This window comes from Rattus rattus, chromosome 8 (assembly GCF_011064425.1).
Source record: "Rattus rattus isolate New Zealand chromosome 8, Rrattus_CSIRO_v1, whole genome shotgun sequence".
NCBI lineage: Eukaryota > Metazoa > Chordata > Mammalia > Rodentia > Muridae > Rattus > Rattus rattus.
The window spans coordinates 111370085-111392258 of record NC_046161.1 but is presented as its reverse complement, the minus strand read 5'-3'; the positions used below and the strand labels follow the sequence as shown (position 1 = coordinate 111392258).

Below are 22174 nucleotides of genomic sequence, written 5' to 3'. Positions count from 1 at the left end.
CCTTATTATCTACAAGGCAGGGCAGTTTTTACTGAGTGGCTGAATGAACAAATGGATATCTGATGAAATGTGTCGGGAGGGTGAACAAGTAGAGCATCGGGTCCTCTCAGTTCACACATGCCCAGACACAGTTCATCTGAGTTAACACTACGCCTCTCTGAGGCACAAGGGGGTTTAAGAAAGCTCAGACACGCAGCCTGCCACTGTAGTCAATACCATGCTGGTAAATTAGTGACTTCCAGTCCTGTGGTTTGACACAGACACGGCCATCTGAAGGGAGGACCAGTAACATCTGGAAAAACAGAAGCCACGCCAGGTCTTTCAAACAGAGGGGGTTTAATGCAGGGAGTAGATTACACAGGCTTGGTACTGTGGAGAGATCCCCCATGTTAGTACTTGCAGAGAGCAGCTACTGACCTTAGGCTAGAGGGGGACAAAAGGCAAGAGATGGTGTTACCAGAACCTAGAAGGTCTGGTGGGAGACCCCCCGCGGCTGGTGCCTGGCCCTCTGAGGGGGCTGCTTCGTGCTGGCTGTTTAGACTTCTGAGGGGGCTTCTGCTTGGCTGGTGGTGGTCGGACCTCTGGGCGGGGACGCGGCTGGCGCTCAGTCCTTGAAGGGGACCTTGGCTTGGCTGGAATCGGAGGGGACCTTGGCTTGGCTGGCCTCGGAGGGGACTTTGGCTTGGCTGGCGGCGCTCTGACCACCACAGGGGATGCAGCTGGCTGGTGCTTGGGCCTCTGAGGGGATGTGGCACGGCGGCTGGTGCAGAGAGGGCCAAAAGAAGCTGGAGGCTGCAGCCCGGGCTCTCCACTGTTGTCGCTTAAGGGATGCTGGCAGGAACTGGAAACAGCTGGAAAGCCCTCCCTCTCTCCCACCTTCTGTTCGCCCTCCAGAACCTTCCTAACAGGGAGGTGACATGGATGGAGCAGGGGGAATATGGTGTAGACCTGGCCCAGAGCCTGCACTCACCTGGTCTTCTGGCAGGCACAGCAGATCCAGTCCTCCTCCCTCTTCTGATAGAAGCAACCGCTCTTGCAGATGCTGTACTTGCGGTCCACGATCTCACGCTTGGAGTTGAGGAAGGTGAAGGGTGGGCAGCAGTGGATGCTGAAGTGCTCTGAGAACTTCTGGTTCTTGGAGAGCCTGGGGCCCTCCTTGACCACTTTTTGACTCATCTTACTGTAAACCATTGATGAAGGGAGGAGAGGGGAGACACAAAACAGCATGTGAGAGAGAGTCCCTTCTGTTCGGCAGCCACAGGTGATGCTGCTCTGCAGAACAAAGATGCACAGCTAGGGTGAGGGCGCTTAATAATGCTCTCTCTCTCTCTCTCTCTCTCTCTCTCTCTGTGTGTGTGTGTGTGTGTGTGTGTGTGTGTGTGTGTGTGTGTGTGTGTGTGTGTGTGTATAGTTTTATGACAAGAGCCTATGGCGGGGTTGGGGATTTAGCTCAGTGGTAGAGCGCTTGCCTAGCAAGCACAAGGCCCTGGGTCCCCAACTCCGAAAAAAAAGAAAGAAAGAAAGAAAGGAAGGAAGGAAGGAAGAAAGAAAGAAAGAAAGAAAGAAAGAAAGAAAGAAAGAAAGAAAGAAAGAAAGGAAGAAAGGCTATGGCAAGTGAGTTTCCTGGAGACTGGAGATAGCCCACCGTTTTTGCATGGCTGCGATGGGTGCACTCTGAGAGGCACAGCCAAGAGACTTCATCCCAGGATTGCTTCCTGCTGCTGATATGCATTTCCTGTCACTATTACATAGCCTAAGGATTCCTGGGCATCAGTCCACCCTATTGGGCAGATGTCCTGCAGAATCAATATGAAGATGAACTTTCAAGTAATAATGCAGCTTAGATGAATTGATGATTTCATAGTTCCTGATAATGGTTTTGTAGAACTCCTGAATTAAGACAAGTAAATTCATGCCCCCTGTAGAATAAAAACTGCAAATAGAGCTCTGTAAACCTCCATGTGTCACTAGCTAATTGCACTTGGAAAAGAAAACAGGCTTGGAACAAATTTATGATCAAGGAAAACATTCCTTCTAGGTTAGGAATGAGGCCACTATCTCAGTAACTAAAGGTCTCAGTTTATTGTAGGTGCAAGGGTGGAAAATAAATTATTGACTAATCTATACAAGACTTCAAAATAATAAGATGCAAGGCAGATGATTTGTCTCCTGAAAAAACCTTGGTAACTTGTGATGTAAAAACTATTGCTTTAAACTTATAATTAACTTGTGGAGCTAGAAAATGGATGGTGAGTGTTTAGCCAGGTACTAGCCTTAGTGGAAAGAATATAAATGATTCTGCTGTTATTCTTTAAACTTTATCAATCCGTGACATGAACCGTCGCCTTAAACTTGCTATGAACTTATGAACGTAAAAGTGTTTAGAAAGCCATGTGATCAATTATCCTGTTATGACCGTTCTACCTGATACTTGCCATGAGATAGTCTTTTGTTTGACAAGGTATAAGAACTAAGAACAAGATCTTCAAGATCATTCAGTCAAACCAAGAACCTGCAGGTGATGGTTGGTGTTGCTAGACAGCTTGATCTAAGATCTCCTGCCACTGCCTTCCAGAGATGCATTACAGGGTGCTCCACACCCACCTGTCATTCATATGGGTTCTGGGGGCTTGAACCCTGGTCCCTGTCATAGGAATCAAGCACCCAAACCCCTGAGCATCTCCAAGCCTCCAAGGGACCTTGTCGAGTTACACATCTACCTTTTCTCTTCACCAGTGAGCTCTTTGCTTTCATGCCTGTGTTTTGCTTTTCCTAGTCCATCAATTTGTGCACGGACTTGCTGTGTGCTTTGATTTTTCTTTAGGCTTATGTTTGACTAGGAGGTATCCCGTGTCAACCTGCCTACAGAGTACAACTCCAGCTATACACCACAAAGGTCAATGTCATCTTTTCAGCTTCCCTTCCTTTTCTGTATGGGTGAGTTCTTGAGCTCATCAATAATTTCCAAACTGTTGTCAATATCCAAATGAATGAACTGTTTTTTAAGTTGATGTCTCATTTCAATGCATCAGCTATGGAGAATAACCATGTGATCAACTCTATGAAGTCAGCCTGGTGTGTATTTAGTATCTGTTAGAGTTCCATGTTTGATTTAAAGTACTGCATGTTTCTGGAAACCGTTTGCAATTGTCTAGTGTTCTAGTGAGCCTCAACTGTCAACTGCCAACCTGACACAGCCTACAGTCCCTAAGAAAGGAATCTCAACTGATGGAACGCCCAGATCAGATTGCCTGTGGCATGTCTGTCAGGGATTGTGCTAATTGATGCTATATAGGAAAGCCACTATGGGTAGCACCATTCCCTAGGCACATGCTCCTGGGCTATGTAAGAAAACTAGCCCAGCATGAGCTTGAGAGCGAGCCAACAATCAGCATCCTCCACAGTGTCTGCTTCATGCTTGAGCTCTTTCACATGACTTCCTTCAATGACACAGTGTGACTTGGAAACTGAAAATAAGCCCTTTCTTCCCTTAAGTTGCTTTTGGTCAGCGTGTTTCATCACAGCAAGAGAAGGAAAGTATTATACATTGTTTTCATTTTGTGCATCAGCTGTAATCATGATTTATTTCTGGGTGTGGTAGTTATTATGGATCATGGCTCAGATCCACAGAGAAGGTGAATCCAATTTAATCCACCTGTCCCTAGATCCCAAGAAATAAGATTATTTCCAACTTTTGAACCTCACCAGATAGCTTCTGCCTGATCCCTTCCCACCCAACAACTTCACAGCTCACCTCCCAGTGAGACACTGCTCAAAAGGAAGCCTCCTTAGGGAGTCTTTCCAGAACCTTCCCTTCCCCTAATACATAAAGATTCCTCCTCCCTCTTTGTGGTCTGACTTGTGATCTAATTCAAGAAAATCTAAAGACAGAAGAAGTGTGCAAACACCCAGAGGGATGAAGTATTAGTGGAAAAATAACTGGGAAAAATTATATTCACAATAGCAACAAAATGCTGAAATACCCAGAAATAAAGAGAAAAACTAAAATGTCTAAATTTAAAGCTGCACAGATAGTAACGTGAGTAAATTTTTTTTTCTTTTTTCTTTTTTTCAGAGCTCGGGACCGAACCCAGGGCCTTGCGCTTGCTAGGCAAGTGCTCTACCGCTGAGCTAAATCCCCAACCCCACATGAGTAAATTTTAAAAACTGTAATCGAAAAGATCTAGACCATAAAGAAACAAAAGTTTTTGGAAGTAAAGAAGTGCCATGCACTTCTTACTAAATCAGCAAGGATCTTAAACAAAGACCTTCAGTCTGAACCAACAGAGCAGATGAGACTCTGGCAGTGCAAGAGCCACGTGGAACTCACAAAGGAGCAAATGCCCTGAAATCCCAAATCACAGAATGGAGAACTGGAAGACGCTTTTGAAGTTCCTCCTCCAGACAAGAAGCTGTTTGCAATTGGTGACTGCAAGAGAGGGTAGCATGAAATGGCATTGGGTACACTGGGCATTCTCAAGGGCAGACCTCACGCTCAGAGCAGTGGGCCAACACAAATCAGACTCCATGTTTCTGATGGCTGCAGGGAGGAGTTGGGAGAGGTAAAAGATTATTATTGGAATACATTTTGTGAACTTCTCAAAAAAATGAGTAAAAGCATCAAAAATGAAGTAAAAATGTTTTAAAATCTAAAAACAGTAACAACTGTTCTCATACCATATATGGAAATGCATTCCTGAGGGCCAGAGTTTAAAATAATCTGACATGCTGTAATCCCAACACTCAGGACGGGGAAGCAGGGTGTCATAAATTTAAGGCCGTCCTTGGCTACTTAACGAGTTCAGTACAGCTCAGTCCACATGAGACCCAATATTTTATAACGAATTAATTAATTAAAACAAATTAACATAGTGTAGCGATGGCCCAAAGCGAGACAAATGGAACCACAGAGTAGAAAACAAGAATTCAGAAGCAGATGCACACACGCAAGAAAACTCGATGCCTATCAAAGATGTCCGAGATCAATGTCAGAGGGGGATTCATCATAAAGAAAGCTTGTTATGTAATTAGTATGAGTTGGCATGACTGAAACAATCAAAACCTACCCCACATCTAAAGACACAATACCTGCAGGCAAGAGAAGCAATACCAGAATACGACAACATATATATAAAACACAAAGAATTCCTTCTTTACAATTTTACATGGATGTTTTGCCTGCATGTATGTATGTGCGCCATGTACATGCCTGGTGCCCCGAGAGGACAGGAGAGGGCATCCGATTCCCTGAAACTGGAGTTACAGAGGGTTGTGGTCCACAATGCTAAGACTCCAACTGGAGCCCTGCAGTAGAACAGCAGATGCTCTTAACCATCTCTCTAGCCCGGAGTCTCTCAAGTTTTTGTCAGTCTGGTAGATGAAGCGTTTTGTGATACATGTTAGCTAAGGTAAATTAAGTTTCAGAACAGTTTCAATTTGAAATCCTGCAAGTATAATTTACTGTATCAACAGATGAACGGGAAGATGTAGCCAGTGGTAAGGAAGGAAGCACCCACTGGGGACCGGGTGATGGCTCAGCAGGAAAAACAACACCCGCTGTAGAGCCTGAGCACCTGCGTTCAATCCCTGAGCCCACAGAGCTGGCAACACCCAGCAGGGCTACAGCAAAATGGGAAATGGACACAGGAGAGTCCCTGGAAGCTCTGGGCCAGCTAGCCTGGGGTACACGTCAGGGAACAGGAAAGAGATCCTGTCTCAAAAAAGGGTGGAAGGTGAGAATCGCCACCTGAGAGGTTGCCCTCTGACCCTACATATGCCCACACTCACACACATATCATATATACAGAGATTAGTCATTAATAAATTAGTTAATAAGTTAAATTAAAAAGAAATTGCTCAGTGAAACTCAGTATCCACTCATGGCCACCTCTCATTGTAGTGGGAATGGAATGTGGTGTTTTGAAAGCCTGGCCCCTAGTTGGACACCTGAGGAAGGAGCAGTGACCAGCACTGTCACCCAGCGTTGTTTGAAATCCTGTACAAATGTTTTAATTGAAAAACTGTGCTGGGGAGTTAGCTCAGTCAGAAAAGTGCTGGCCTCGCGAACTGAAGACCTAAGGTTAGTGCCCTAGAACCCACATTTTTAAAAGATAAATGGACAGCAGCCAGTGTAGCGAGGTGTCTGTCATCCCAACAGTGGGGACCCGGGGCTTGCTAGCCAGTCAGTCTAACTCGATTAGTGAGTTCCATGCAAACAGGAAAAACTCCATCACAAACAACAATGTGAACACTGTCCTGAGAAATGAGATTCCAGGTTGGCCTCAGGTCTCCACACACATAAGCAACTACACACACACACATGGGACACACACACACACACACACACGCACACATGAATATATATATATGTATATATATATATACAAAAATATTCTGAGGCTGTCAAACTCAACAAACATTAAAGACAGGGAGAGAGAAAGAGAAAGACAGAGAGTCCAACAAGGTTCCTGACACAGTCTGGAGAGATGACTCAGGGGTTAAGGGCATGGCTGCCCTTCCAGAGGACCCACGCTCGATTCCCAGCACACACATGGCAGCTCACAGTCATCTCTTGATAACTCCAGCTCTGTTGGATCTGGTGGCCTCTTCTGTCCTCTGCAGGCACCAGGCATGTACATGGTGCAAATGACATATGTGCAGACAAAATGCCCATACACATAAAAATAACAAATAAATAACAAACGAATTGAGTATTTTTAGAAAGAGATTCCTGACACAGGCCAATATACAAACTCCAAACATTTATAACTCACGGATGTAATGTATACAATAAAAGAAGCAATTCACACTGACCACAAGACCACCGAACATCTACAGGTAGAAACACATCAGATGAAATAAATGACAACCTTAAGAAACATAATCAAGGGTGGAGAGACGGCTCAGCAACTGAAGACAAAGGACCGGGGTTCAATTTCCAGCACCCACTTCAGACAGCTTGCAACATGTAACTCCAGTGTCAAAGAGCACAACACTCTTCTCCAGTGACCAGACACACACACAGTGCACATGCATACACACATGCAAGTACTCACACAGACACACAAAATAATTTTTAAAAAGTTTTAATCTACAAGACTTTTGAAAACTTAAAGAGAAATATTTAATACCATAGCATGCTTAATGCCGCAGAGTACATCTAAAGGGTTAATGTAATTCTCATCAGTATCAGATTTGCATGTAACCGACAAGGCCATCCCATAGTTCCGGTGAAACCATGAAGACCCGAGAACAACTAAGATAGTTTCCAATGCGAGATCTGTGTCCTTCTAAATATTAGCATTTATTATGAACTACACCAAAGACATATATCCCCATGCAGACAAGCATAATAAGACATCCCTGTCATTCAGACTATTGACACTCACTATGAAGTACACTAGCAGCGTGTAAGCTTGGGAAGAGACATAGGTCAAGGAAACAGGGCCGAGAGTTCAGAAGTAGATCCACATATGTGTAGTGGCATGATCTATAACAGAGGGATAATTTAAAATGATCAGTGGTTGCCATGGCGATTAGTTTTAATCATCAGTTTAATTAGAACCCTGGAGAGAGATCTACATGAGGGATTTTCTAGATCGTGTTCGGCATATGAGCTTGTCTGTGGCAGGATTGTCTTGATTAAGTTAAGCAATGTGGAAAAACCCGCCCACTATAGGCAGCACCACTCCCTAGGAAGGAGATCACAGACTGTATAAGAAATGAAAAAGTATCTGGCGGTGGTGCTGTAGGCCTTTAATCCCAGGACTTGGGAAGTAGAGGTAGGGGGACCTCTGTGAGTTGGAGGTTAGCCTGGTCTATATAGAAAGTTCCAGGACAGCCAGAGCTATATATAGTAAGACCCTATCTCAAAAAGAAGAGAGAGAGAGAGAGAGAGAGAGAGAGAGAGAGAGAGAGAGAGGAAGAGAGCAGGCATGCATTAATTTATTGCTCTGGGCTCTTGCCATTATGACTTCTATGATGAACTGTAACTTGAAATTTGGGGGCTAAAGTAAGTAATTTCCCCCCGCCTAATTCACTTTTTCCAGCAACAGGAAACAAAACTAGGAAAGATGAATACTTAAGTAAAATCAAGGCAAACATCCTAGCAAGCACGTGGTGGGAAGTGTGAGCCAGGCAGAGGCACGTGCTTCGTGTACTGAACTCTTTTGGACTCGTGATTTCAAATGAGAGATACAGATGTGGTGGTTTGAATATGCTTGGCCGAAGACGCGGCACTGTTTGGGGGCGTGGCCTTGTTGGAGTGGGTGTGGTCTTATTGGAGTGGGTGTGGCCTTGTTGGAGTAGGTGTGGCCTTATTGGAGGAAGTGTGCCACTGTGGGCATGGACTTTAAGACCCTCCTCAGTCTTCTAGCAGCCTTTGGATGAAGATGTAGAGCTCTTAGCTCCTCCTGCATCATGCCTGCCTGGATGCTGCCATGCTCCCACTTTGATGATAATACACTGAACATTTGAACCAGTAAGCCAGCCCCAATTAAATGTTGTCCTTATAAGAGTTGCCTTGGTGTCTGTCCATAGCAGTAAAACCCTAAGAGAACAGGGAAGTCAAGCCACCTTGAGGGCTGAGAAGTAGGAAATGGGGTGTCAGGACCCCTGACCAAGGTAGACTAGAATATGTTCTTAACTCTGAGACAATATTCTTTCTAACACATGTTTTCACATGAAAAGGGGAAGGAGAAAGGGGAGGAGAAGGAAGAAAACAGATCATAAAAACTACTGCTTCATGAGACAAAGAAATCACTGGAAGGTGTTGTCACCCTAAGGAAGGCAGGCACCCAAGCAGTGACTCCTATCTAGGGGCATCTTCAAAGCAACCATCACTTGTTTTCAGCTAAAACATTATGGTGCATGGTGCACGTAGGTCATTCCCAGAGGTGTTCCTGTCCACCCCTTTAATCTTTTAAATAGTGTTTCAAGACTTTAACATGAGCATGCTCAAGAGTGAACTCCTTAACTCAAAACGTTCATGTGTTCCTTAACTGAGCGTGCTGCAGATGCCCTGAATAAAATCCCCATGCTTCCTTTGTGTAAGGACAGCATGACTCTGGATGTGACTCCAGAGCTCTCCTTGCCTGTGGCTTCCTCTGTTCTTCCATGCCTTGGCTGTGCTTGTTATAGAAGTGAGCTCTCTGAGACGTGAACCCCATCCACCGCGCTCTCTGAGGTGTGAACCCCCCCACCTTTATTTATGTAATGCCTTACAGCTACAAGTTCAACATTCTGTTCTGGTGTAGAAGAAAATGTTCTAATGTAAAAGTATCCCAGTTTAGTAATCAGGATTTTTAAATCCAAAATACTCTATGAGTGAAAAAATTTTAAAGCAGGCAAATCGTGGAGAAGGAATAGTCTTTTTAAATAAACTGTATCAATTTATTTGGGGTGTACGCCTCAGGTCAGAGGACAATTTACCAGAGTTGGTTCTCTGCCTCCCAATTACATGCATCCCACGGATCACACTCAGGCTGCTAGGCTTAGCGACAATCCCCTTCACCCACTAACCCATGTTCCCTGCCCAGCGGGCAGTTATCTCCAGATTCGCTTGACTGTAGTACTCAAAAAGAAATAACAGCAAGGGGATAGCAGGTCACAACCATTCTGATGGGCCCACAGATAAGGAAAAAGTGACGTCAGCAAAGAGAGGAGCGGATAGCTAATAAGAGGTAAAGAGCAGGGCCCCGGGCAGTACAGGGGCGGGACATAGGCCGTGCAGGGGCGGGCACGGGGCGGGGAAGGGGCGGGGCAGGGGGGCCACAGGCTATGCAGGGATGGGGCACAGGTTTGCAGGGGCGGGGCAGGGAGGGGCATGGGGCAGTGCAGGGGAGGGGCATGAGCTCAATACTGACTGCTGTTTACAATTATACCAGGAACTATCATAAAACAGAGAGCCCTGGGCTGTCAAAGAACCCCTGTCACCCAGCAAGGAAGGAGTGGGCGGATGCAGATGCTGATATGGAGCCAGTGTCTCTCTACACTGTGAAAACAAAGATCAACAGGGCAGAATAAATCCATCTGCTCCCAGAGAGACCATCCTAACTCTCGCTAATCTCTTGGGCCAGAAACTGATGCTTCCCTCTGAGTACAGATTTACACAATAAACACAACAGCTTCTGTGCTGAGCAATCCACTGCAGCAGAAATAGAAGAGAGAAGGGTGTCACCACTGGCCGGATGACTAGTAATTCATGCCCGAGAGGGATGCTCCCCCCAGGGATGTGTGTCCTTGATGATGAGTGTGCTTACACATTAATACAATGGAAATTCAGCAGATGATCATTGGTGACAAACCAATGTCAGGTAATGAACAATACCATACAAATATTTATTTTGAATTAGGAAGCCTTTGTGCAGACAGCCACAAGATGCCAAAAATCCAACAGGAATTTGGAGACTATGTGAGACACAACAGAATAAGAGTTCCGCATCCAGTATCCTCAGGCAGTCGCCCATTTGGGAACACAAAGCCACGTTAAATGCCTTACTGTATCTCTTTGTTTTAGCCAACAAAGACAAACGAGTGTGGGCTACCCCCACAACTGTCTCACAAGCTATGCTGGAGCCCTTGATGAGCAGTGTCTCTGCCTGGAGTGTCTCTAAGGAGAGGAATTTATATAACATAAGATTGGCGGCTCAAGCACACCGATAAACACACTAGACAAATGTTTAGGTGTGAAAACATTAGTTACTACAACAGAGCAAGAAAAACACACAAGAAGTATGGTAATCTAAACATTACGTAAACAACACACCATTTTAAAGCTAAATTTATACATGTCATCTATGGACGTGTGTGTGTGTGTGTGTGTGTGTGTGTGTGTGTGTGTGTGTGTTCACGTGTGCATGCAGTGCCTGTGGAGACCGGAAGAGGGTGTCGGATCCCCTAGAACTGGAATTACAGGTGGTTGTGAGCTGCCATATGGGTACCGAGAACCAAAGGTACGTCCTCTACAAGAGCAGCCGGTGCTCTTAACTGTTCAGCCGACTCTCTAGCCCCTGGACACTGGAATCTCCTTGGGGACCTAGGGTGAGTAGATAATCATGTCCTGGGTCCACGGCCAGCTGAGGCACCTGCTGGACGTGTCTCTAGTTCAACAAAGTATGGCTGGAGATAAAGTGTTTGAACGTGGTGACGAAGGCCACATGGGCGGCTAAATGTGGAAAGAGAAGAGACAGTGTGACGGTTACTCTGGATTTGGAACTTCCTGGGAGACCTCTCACCGGCATGTCCAGCAGGGCACTTCCTTGAGGTTTAAGGAAGGAGAGGAGCTCCACCCTGTCTGTGGGCAGCAGCATCCCCCAGACTGGCTCGAGATTAATAAAAAGAAGAAAGCAAGCTGGCCAGCAACAGTCATCTCTGTGCTCCCTGCTGCCAATGTGATGGGACCAGCTGCCTCACGCTCCTGCTGCCAATGCCTTCTCTGCCATGACGGTCTGACCGCATGCTCAAACTGGGAGCCTAGATAAACCGTCTCTCCTTAAGTTGCTTTTGCTGAGTGTTGTGAAAAACATCTCTACCTGAGCCTATGGTTTTCAGGTTCCGTGGAGGAGTGGGAGGGAGTCTCAGAGCTGTGAGAGCCTAAGAGCCAGAGGCAAGGAGAGCTTCAAAATGGTCACCTGACTTGGATAATGCCAGGGGAAGCTTAGTAGAAGCACAGGGGTGACTGGTGACCACAGCAAGAGTTCTTCCTTGGAGTGGTTGAAACAGAAGCCACATCTGACAGATTGTTGAGGGAATTTCAACTAAGGATTCAGACAGAGGAAAAAAAAATAAGCAACAGGAGCCAAACGTTGGAGAATGGAGGGTCAGAGAGGGTCCTGGGAGGGTGTGTGGTTCACAGAGGCCTTTGGGGAGAGGTGCTGATGTTTGGTGATTGTTGATCTGTTTAGTCGGTGTGGTGAAAGAGATGTGAATATGTAAATGCGTTTGTGGAAAGATCTACAGAGGGGAAGACAGCAAAAACACAGTCAGAAGAAGGGAAAATGACATGCTGGAATGCCAAACACATGAGAAGGGGGCTGCTGAACGCCTGCCTGCCCTTGTCAGAAGAGGGGAGACAGAAGGAGAGCAATGCTCGGAGGTTAAAAGCTCTTCAGGAGAGTGGAGCTAGAAGAAGTTCTCAACCACTTGCTTCCATAAAGTCAGAGAGCATCAGCTGAGAACAAGAAAGGGAAAGATCTGAGGTAAAGTGGGGAGGGAGCAGCAGTGTGGACAGCACGCTCTCTGGGTCTAGAGGAAACCCTTAACCATTAGCCTTGATATGGTAAAGTATGGACAAGGTCCACAGCATGGCAATGGGCGTAGGAGACAGAGCAGCTAATACACTGGAGTGTTGGGTCCCTTGTTCCTAAAACTGCCAGAAGTCGAGTTGATGGATGGAGTTGTGGTGGAAAGAGAGCGGAGAGTCCTGCTTAAAATCCCTCAGTGGAGAAGGGTGAGTGAGAGAGAGCAGCTGCAGAGCCCACAGGGACACAGCACAAGCTTCAAATGCTGTTTTAACTGGAGAGTAAAGGAGCTGTGAAGGAAAAGATTGCACTGACCTCACTCTGGAGGGATGTGAAGCACAAAATAGCGCCACAGAGAGACAGACAGATGAAACTAAGACAAAGACACAGATGATCCCCTGACTGAAGTCTGAGGGTCTGAGAGAGAGTCTTTTCACAGGACGGCTATTGTGCGTGGTACAGGGGGTTGTAAGCAGACAAATGGTGGCTTTGGTCATGGTCTCTCCAGCACAGAGAGTTTATTTCCAGACTGAGAATACCAGGAGATAACTGGCACGCTCTAAGAAGCGGTTAAGCTGCTGGGCATGGTGGTGCACACCTTTAATCCCAGCGCCCAGGAGACAGAGGCAGGAGGATCTCTGTGAGTTTGAAGCCAGCCTGGTCTACACAGTGAGTTCCAGGCTAGTAAGAGTTTTGTAGTGAGATCCATTCTCAAAAGATAAAGAAGGAAAGAAAGGGAAGGAGGGAGGGCGAGAGGGACGGAGGGAGGGAAGGAAGAGTAAGAGAGCACACTGCATGGCTTGAGGGAAGTTATTTCACTCAGTCTCTTGCTGATTTTCCATTCTTCTGTGACGTTCTGAATACCTGTAATCATTCATGCAACAACTTAGATGCAGATCGGATGGGTACCTGTGTTTTCAAGCTCCCATCTGGCAACCAGGACTCCGTTCCCAGCTTGTCTCGCTCTCATTTGATTCTTTGTTGCCCTGGAAGTAAGGTGATAGGGCACAGACTGGTCAGTTAGTGAACTAGCTACACGGTTGCAATACTCGGAGGCTCACTCTCACAGCCAAGATGGATCTAGAAAGCCGCTGTCTGCTAGTCTGGGGATGAGGAAGGACGCACTGGTAAAATTTCATGCTAATTTGTATGCCGCCTCATCACTATGGGGAAAAGTGACACCCAGCTCATTAATTTAAGTAGAAAACCTTAATTCAGAGCTGGGAGACAGCTTAGTAAAGCAGTTGCAAGCCTACAGGCCTGCATTTGAACCGAGGCTTCTGTCAGGGAAGAACTTCCTGGGAGCTGTTTAGAGGAAGGAAGTTCGATTTTACCGGGCACCTTTTCTCCCATGAGATTTTTTTTTTTTTTTTCTATTTTCGGAGCTGGGGACCAACCCAGGGCCTTGCGCTTGTTAGGGCAAGCGCTCTACCACTGAGCTAAATCCCCAACCCCCTCCCATGAGATTCTTATATTGTTATCACTAAAATGTAAGGTCTGAGCTGCGCGCACACATGATCAGCAGGTGCTGACTCAGCACAGGCCACTGGGACTCCACAAGTATTTGTTGATTGAGTGGGTGGATGAATGGATAGAAATGAAATGTGGTGCAAGCTGTTAAAAAAAAAAAAAAAGTCAGGCGGTGGTGGTGCGCAGCACTGCAGAGGCAGAGTCTGGCGGATCTCTGAGATCAAGACTGGCTTGATCTACAGAACAAGTTCTAGGACAGCCAGGACTATACAGGGAATCCCTGTCTCCAAACAAAACAAAACAACCAACCAAAAAAAAAAAATCTTTAAATTATTTGTTCGTGTTTTATTAATTTGTTTTGTACGTGGCCATAGTCCCAGCATCCATTAGTTTCCTCCTGATAACACTGAGTGTTGCCACCGAGTTAACTACACAGCCGTAAGTGGCTAGCACCAGCTAATCAGCAACATTGCTGAGCACCAAGACCTTTCCCGGAGTGGAGTGGGGACTGGGAACCTGAGTCTTCACGGAACACTGCGTGTGGGAGCAGGTAAACAGAGGCATGAGGAGGAACCACTTCTCCATAGTCTCGGCACTGGGGAAAGCACGGTTGGAGGAAGCACCGTGGTCTGGCGTCCCCACCGCAGTCAGAATCTGTAATTTAGTGGGTTATTCACTCGTGAGACCCTAGTCGCCTTATGCGGGAACTAAGTCTTCTTGAAGGGACTCAGATCCTAAGGGGAACGGATGTAGTCTTTTCAGTGAACTTGGGTCCTGGGGAAGATTCACAATATAGGTCAATAATTAATAGGCCCCATGGTTCCCTTCTCATGGGAACTGTTGTAACCCTGTCTCATTATCCCATAGCATCCTCCTAGCAGAATAAAAACAGAATCCAGGTTGGTTTTAAGGAGACTGGTGCCTGAGTCGCTGCACGGAAGCTGCTCCATTTTAACCAAAGGCTGAGGGATTTTTATCAAATGCCTCTGGGTCACCGGAAGAGCAGGAACCAGGATAAACTGCTCAGCCAGCAGAAGGCAGTCCCTCCCGGAACCCAAGGGATCAGTCTAACCCCAGGAGCCCAGCCACCTTCTAGACGGTCAGAGCAGGTTAACTCTCAACCACAAAACTCCCCTGATCTCCCAGACTTCACATGTCCTGAGTCAAAATTCTTTTGACTGAGAAAAAGGAGACTTTGTGTCTCCATTTTCCACAACAAGATGGTTCATCATGGGGTATATAATTATTATAAAGCACTTTATCAGGTAATTAGATATCAGCTGCAGAAATAGCTCATCAGTTAAGAATACTGTTTGCTCTAGCAGAGGATAAAGGTTTGGTCCCCAACAACAACCTTGTTAGTCACAACCATCCTTAACTTCATATCTAGGGAACCCAAGGTCCTCTCCTGACCTCCTTGGACCTCAGGCAGATCCGTGGTACACATACACACGTGCAGGCTAAACACCATACATATAAAAATAAAATAATAAAATAAAAGCCTTTGTCAAGCCATGCAGTAACTTCTATGTCCCAAATACAACAATCAGGATTCCTAAGGCTAGTACCCGAGCTGAACCCTGGCAGCTCAAACAGTCTAGGCATGGCTTTCTGTCTTCACAGGCTGGTTAAAGAGACTAGTGAGTGAAAAGCAGGGACAGATTTATTCATTGTGGCCAGGTGTGTTCACAGGGTGGTGTGGCCAGGTGTGGTCATTGAGTGTCATAGTCATGTGTGGTCATAGGGTGATGATGTGTCCAGCTGTGGTCATAGGGTGGCCTCTTCCTACACCCTCACCTGGAACATAGGAGTATTTCATAGCTAACAGATTTTGAGAATAAGAAGTCTTGACACATTTTAGGAACATCTTGAAGCTCTAATTTCTTGCCTAGTAGAGCTCTGTGGAGGGCGTGGCATTGGAACACACAGGAGATCCTTGGTCATGAACCTGCTGAACTTACTAAGCTCAAGGGCGCACAGCCGTGATGTTCGTTCATAGCAAGAGAAGGCTCAGCTGTGCACGTTTATAACTTTCTGTAATTTCCATGAATAGATCTTAGGCGCTCCCTTAAAATCCTACTCATTCTTCCACAGAGCCCGAATGAAAAGCTTCCATGATCAGATTCGAGTATAAACTTCCATAGGTACAGTCAACCTAGTCCCAGCCCAGCCCAGTAGGATTCCAGGCTGTGAGAAGCAGGTGTCAGGTGTTATCCACACACTCTCCTGCCTCCTGAGCCTTCTATACCCTGATACCCAATGGTTTTGACTGAGAAAAAGGAGGGATTTAATACCATCCCTTTCTACCCCTGAACGATTCATCACAGGAATGCATAATCTGTTTCTTGTTGGAAATAGGATCTTTAACCCAGACTGGTCTCCACCTCCCTGTGTGGCTGAGGAGGAGCTTGAACTTCTGATCCTCCTGGCTTCGCCTCCGGAGTGCTGGGATCAAGGGTAGGTGCCACAGGCTTAGACAGTATGTGCAGTGTTAGTGATTGAGCCTAGGGCTCTGCACACACTGAACGGGCACTGCTGACCCAGCTATGCTCCCAGCCCTGTAATCCTATAAGCACAGAATGCACATCAAACTATAGGCAACTCTTTGGATACGGCAGTTTTCCCAGCAAGGGTGAGATCTATGCTGGATACAAATGCTGGGACCGTGGAAGGAAGTATCTTGCTCAAGAGTTTGTTGGGACCTGATCTAACCATCATTCCAACCTAACCCCATCACTCAGACCAAACATACACCGAAGGAGATTCGACCGTGTAACAGCTTCAAAGCTGCCAGTGTGGCTCAGTGGGTCAATTACGTGCTGTGCAAAGTGTAGGATCTGAGTTCAGATCCCACCAAGCATCTGTGTCCACTGGATGGAGACAGGCAGATCCCAGCAAACAAGTCTAGGTCAAATAACAGGAACCCTGTCTCAAAAACTAAGGTGAAATCATGTGCATTGACTTCTACACATGTACTCAGAAACCTACTCATGTATATATATTCATAATGCGTATGCCTGAACACACACACACACACACACACACACACACACACACACACGCTCACATGCACGCACACACACCAACAAGCTCATCAGAGAATGGTTGTCCTGGGCACACCCACAGGTTAAAGGAATCTAAAGAGACAAGATAGCCAAAAGCGATGTGTGAGCCCGGACTGGCTGCTGAGAGCACTAATGAACTCGGGGACCTCCAGCTTAGATGACAGGCCAGCACGCTCAGTGTTAGCGTTCTGACATCATTGGTGTGTGCCTGTCTTGGATGGCTGAGGAGGGCGTGAGTTGCATGTGCTTGCACACTAGAGAGAATGACCAGGCCAATGTGGTAACGTGTCAGCAGCATTTGCATAAACTAGGTCCAGCCGGAATGCCTTATTCTGCTTGCAACTTTTCTATAAATCTGAAGCAATTTTGAGAGCCATTCGCCAGCAATCCCCTGCGTCCTAAATACTCCCCAAACGGCAGATCTGTGCACTTGGCTGCCGCCCTGCTTTGTTCACAGCTTTTGAAACCTTTTCTCCACTCTCTTCCTAATACTTTAGCCAAGTGCATTGCCCCATTCCCCTGACACATGATCTTCCTTTTACTTTTTCTCTCACCCGAAGACTGAAGACTCCCAAGATTTCTGAGAGATTCTGTATGAGGTGAAGCATTAACACAGCTCCACTCAGGGTGAAGATTTGGTCTTCCTGGCCATGCACCCCCACAAACAAGTCCAGCTGTGTGTCTAAGGGAAGCAACTGTTCCCAGATGAGAAGAAAACTCACTTGTATTTCTTTTTAACTTTACTCCTTTTAAAATGTTTTTTGCTGGCATATATTTTTTGGGTTTTGTTGCAACATTTTTTTTCTTTTTTTCAGAGCTGGGGACGGAACCCAGGGCCTTGGGCTTGCTCGGCAAGCGCTCTACCACTGAACTAAAACCCCAACTCCTTGTTGCAACATTTTTGCACACACATATAATGTATTCCAGTCACATCCCTTCTCTCTGTCTATTCCTGCTCCTGAAGACCCCCTGCCGCCACCCCACACTTCCCAACTAGCCTCCCCTCTACTTCCGTGGGGTTTTCTTTTTTTAGGGGGAAGAGTTAAAATCCAGTGAGCTTCATTGGGGTTGCTTACAGAAGCATGCACCCATTCTGTTGCTAGGAGTGTGGGCAACTTTGCAGTGCTACATGGTTACATTAACTAAAGACAACCTCTCTCTTCCCCATTAACAAGTAACTGTTTGGAAATCCTCAGAGAGGAGGGAAACCCCACAAAAACTCATTTTTAAGTCATGATAATCAATAAAAGAAGAAATCGGGACTAGGGAAAACACCAATAACACCATTGATCTCTCTCCAACAACAAAGGTATCCAAGCATGAAACACCAAGGCCTTTCCAGGAGCAGATAAATCCAGGATGTTAAGAGGAATGTTCCTGAGGTTTCCTTTGCCCAGATCAGAATAAACGACTGTTCTCTTTTCTTCGGTCTCCATTGTCCTCCCTCCCCCAACTGTCATCGTGACAGGCTTCCCCTGTGACACACAGGAGTGTGCACCCTTCCCATGTGAGGTATAGCGTGAACCAGAGCCTCTGGGATCCTCTTACCTGCAGGTATTGGCTGCTGTGAAAGGTTCCTGTGGATAGCGGGCCCTGGTGGAGCTGGGCAACCTCAGTACATGTGGAATATATAGGGAGAGGTTCTACGTCTGGGTTTTCAATACAGAAGGTGTTTTTGATGGGTCCTCAGCCAAGATGTACTTTACAACAAAAGCTATACAAAGGCCACACAAAGGCCACACAAAGTTTAACAAAAGGCTAAAGAAAGACCAAACAAAAGCTAAAGAAAGTTGAAACAAAGAGTGAAACAAAGAGAGAACAAAGGCCAACAAAGACGGAACAAAGGCCAAGACAAAGAGTAAAAGAAACATCTGAACAAAAGCTAAAGGCGCGTCACACAGGCACGCACCCACCCAGCATCCACACCGTAACCAACACGCTCACTCCAGCATCCCACCACCACATAATCAACACTCCATGCAAAGCCTCACCCTTCTCCAAGGTCCATTTCCCCCATCACTCTACCCCACTCTACCCATGCCAAGTCCTCCATATCAATGCCGGCTCATCCCACAGAATGGCCTTGAGCCCGCTGTGCTAGAGACATGGAGGGATACACTTACATCTTTCCACAATGCATCAACTATATGCTCTCAAGTATTATTACACCAGTTTCCTTGGCTGCCATTTACTTGGTAATCCTGACTTCCTTTGATAGCAGGCCACTGGCAAACACGGGTTTTATATGCCAAATTTATAATGACTAGTATTAGCTCTCAGATCAAACACTACAATGTCATGCTACAATGTATCTCGAGCTATGTGGGTTATAAACTAAATCCAAAGGATTAAGGAAGCCACAGGGCTAGAGAGGCTCTGCTGTAGACAAAGCTGTAAGAGGGGAAAAAAAAGAAAAAAAGAAATCAGAAAAAAGAAAAAGGAGAGAATCCGGCAGCGGTGGAGAGGTCATCTTGTGTGCTCTATGGATGCTTCATAAAGGCGATTAAAAAGGCAAGAAACAGACATGGGTATGAGTATATTTAGAAGATATGTTTATAATTTTTATGTTATAATTTTAATTGAACAATAATGCTTTTTTTGTTGCCAAAAAAACAAAAAACAAAAACATTTTGCCCTAGGAAAGGTATGTTTTGTTAGCCAATTCAAGGCCCTAGAGTTGGGGACAGGGCAAAATTGTTTTTCTTTTATGCAAAAACAACAACAACAAAAGGCTATGCTCATGACAGCTAAAATGGGGTAGGGTTTTATGTTACGCTGAGCAGCCAGCCTCTGGAATGTGGGGTTTTCACAGGAAAACTATGGCAACTCATGAGAGCTAACTTTAAAATGGGTGTCATGGGTATGGGCAACTGGTCTCTATAAACATGGGCTTCCATGGGAGAATTGGCAATTGCCTGGCCTGCCACATGGCACATGGCCCAAGCCATAAAAACTCAGTAAATGGGGTTGGGGATTTAGCTCAGTGGTAGGCGCTTGCCTAGGGAAGCGCATAAGGCCCTGGGTTCGGGTCCCCAGCTCGAAAAAAAAAAAGAACCAAAAAAAAAAAAAAAAAAAACTCAGTAAATACACGATGACTTAAAAAAAATCTTTATACAGCAAATAGAAGGGAATTTAAATAAATTTATATGTAAAAAAAAGATGTAATTTATGTAAAAAGAAAGAGGACATAAGTATATTTAACCACAGAGATATTAATCTCCAAAGATGGGGGAAAGAAATAGAAATTGATGTTTTCAAGGATACATGTAGATAAATAAATAAATCTAGGCCTTCGACCTCAATAGTTGGGAGACAAAGGCAAAGACAGGTAGGTTTCTTGTGAGTCTGAGGCCAGGCTAATCTACAGAGCAAATCCAAATTAGCCCAGCTAGCTCAGTTGATAAAACATAAAAATCATAATCTCAGGGCACTGGGTTCAGGCTCCAGTGCTGATTAAGGCCTATTGTAAATAATAAAAGTGTTTTACCCAGGAACCAAATGGTCAAAGATGGGGTAGAAACACTGGATTGAAATTAAAATTTTCTATAGGTGTGTTCCTGGGACAGACACTCTGACCAAAAGGGACTTGGGGAAGGAAAGGGTTTATTTTAGCTTAAACACCCAGCTCACAATTTATCATGGAAGGAAATCATGGCAGGAACTCAAAAACCTGAAACAGAGACCAGAGAGAAATATTGCTTCTTCCCAGGTTCATGCTCGGTTAGCTCTCATACAAAGCCCAGGACCACCTACCTAGGGAATGGTGCTGCCCATAGTGGCTAGGCTCTCCTATATCAATAATAGTCAAAGACACACCACACACACACACACACACACACACACACACACACACACACACACACACACACATAACAAAAATGTAGTAAAAAATAAAGAATAACCAGGCCCGAGGACACAGGTAAAATATGCTGTAGATACAGTGTCCTTCCCTGGTTCCCATAGATTCATAATACAGCAATAATGACAGTCAGGTGGAATTGCATCCCCTATATGTGTATGTGTCCCCTGCTCCCAAATCTCCATACTGAGGACCCAACCCCAGAACCTCTATGGCTGACTTTATCTAATGGGGTCTTACGGAGAAAACCAGGATAAAATGGGCCATTGAGATGGGACACCATCCAATAGGACAACTTTCAATATGACATGTGACAGGAAAGACCCTGGGAGGGGCCAGGGAGAAGATGATGACCTCTGTGAGCTGCGGGAGAGGCTGTCAACAAAGTCTTCCTCACAGCTTTGGAGCCAGCCCTGCTGATACCCTGACCTCGGCTTCCAACTTGGGAGAGACGTGAAGGCAGAGTCACCTGCTGTCTTGGCCACTATCATAGACCTTGCATGTTTGGCTACAGCAGCCCTTGCACAAGCCTGTGTGCCCCAAGGGCCGGCAAGATCTACTGCTACGGTATTGATTTATCTGAATAGCTCTGCGTCATGACAAAAGGCTCCTACAGATGGCTGATTAAGTAAAACACCAGAGCACCTTACGACCAGACGCCAACTTTCTTTGAACTACTTAATTTTCCTTACTTTTGTTTTTCTTTGTTCATTTGTATAGAACATTTGGGATTGGGGGAGGGTATTTCTTTTATTATTTATTTAAATCGGAGACTCTCTTACCAGCTTATGCTCAGCTAGCTTTCTTATAAAGCTCAGGACCACCTACCTAGGGAATGGTGCTGCCCACCGTAGCTAGGCCCTCCTATTAACAGTTTAGGAAATCCCCCACAGACATTCCCACAGGCCAATCCCTCAATTGAGACTCCCTTCTCAGATGGTTCTAGACGGTCTAAAGTGGATAATTAAAGCTAACTAGGACAAGCTGGGGTTGCCGTACGTGTGGAGGTCAGAGGCCCATGGACCTCATACATACATACATACATACATGCATACATACATGCATACATACATACATACTGTACTGGTGGGTTTGTTATTTTCAACTTTGTGTGTCTCTATTTATTTTCACTGTTTGAGACAGGGTCTATGCAGCACTGGCTGTCTTGGAACTTGCTATGTAGACAGGGCTAGACTGAAACTCACAGAGATCTACCTGCCTCTGCCTCCTGAATGCTGGGATTTCACCCAGCTTGTCATTTGAATTTGTAAGAGTTGTCTTATGATTTGAAGCAAGTCAACTACTGCGTGGCCCTGACTGTGTCCTAACTCATTGGATGGAAGCAGATGCAAGGGGGTTGGGGAGTTAGCTCGGTGGTAGAGTGCTTGCCTAGCAAGCACAAGGCCTTGGGTTCGGTCCCCAGCTCCGAAAAAAAAGAAAGAAAAAAGAAAAAAGAAAAAAAAGAAAGCAGATGCAAGACGATGACATCCATACGTTCGTTTTGCTGTATAAATATGAATGTGAATGTTTATCAGAGGATA

At 45.7% G+C, this 22174-nt stretch overlaps 1 protein-coding gene across 2 annotated transcripts; it reads right to left on the bottom strand.

The window, feature by feature from the left end:
• Window positions 1-317: 317 nt before the first annotated feature.
• On the bottom strand, window positions 318-18427 carry Mobp (myelin associated oligodendrocyte basic protein). 2 transcript variants are annotated; one of them, XM_032911154.1, is made up of 4 exons: window positions 18323-18427; window positions 13149-13225; window positions 971-1180; window positions 318-760 (listed from the first exon to the last, which is right to left on the bottom strand). In XM_032911154.1, exons 3-4 carry the CDS (start codon window positions 1174-1176, stop codon window positions 454-456), a joined length of 513 nt encoding a protein of 170 aa, XP_032767045.1. In that variant the 5' UTR covers window positions 1177-1180; window positions 13149-13225; window positions 18323-18427; the 3' UTR covers window positions 318-453. The 2 variants fall into 2 exon arrangements, with proteins under 2 accessions (XP_032767045.1, XP_032767046.1); XM_032911155.1 differs by lacking the exon at window positions 13149-13225 and having other exon boundaries at window positions 18323-18417.
• Window positions 18428-22174: the final 3747 nt, after the last annotated feature.

What these genes read in the sequence shown, in the direction of transcription:
- Mobp (XM_032911154.1), bottom strand. Translation starts at nt 1,176, where the DNA reads ATGAGTCAAAAAGTGGTCAAGGAGGGCCCCAGGCTCTCCAAGAACCAG. An exon ending in TGTGCCTGCCAGAAGACCAG is followed by an intron (nt 761 to 970) that starts GTGAGTGCAGGC and finishes TCTCTGCACCAG; the next exon opens with CCGCCGTGCCACATCCCCTC.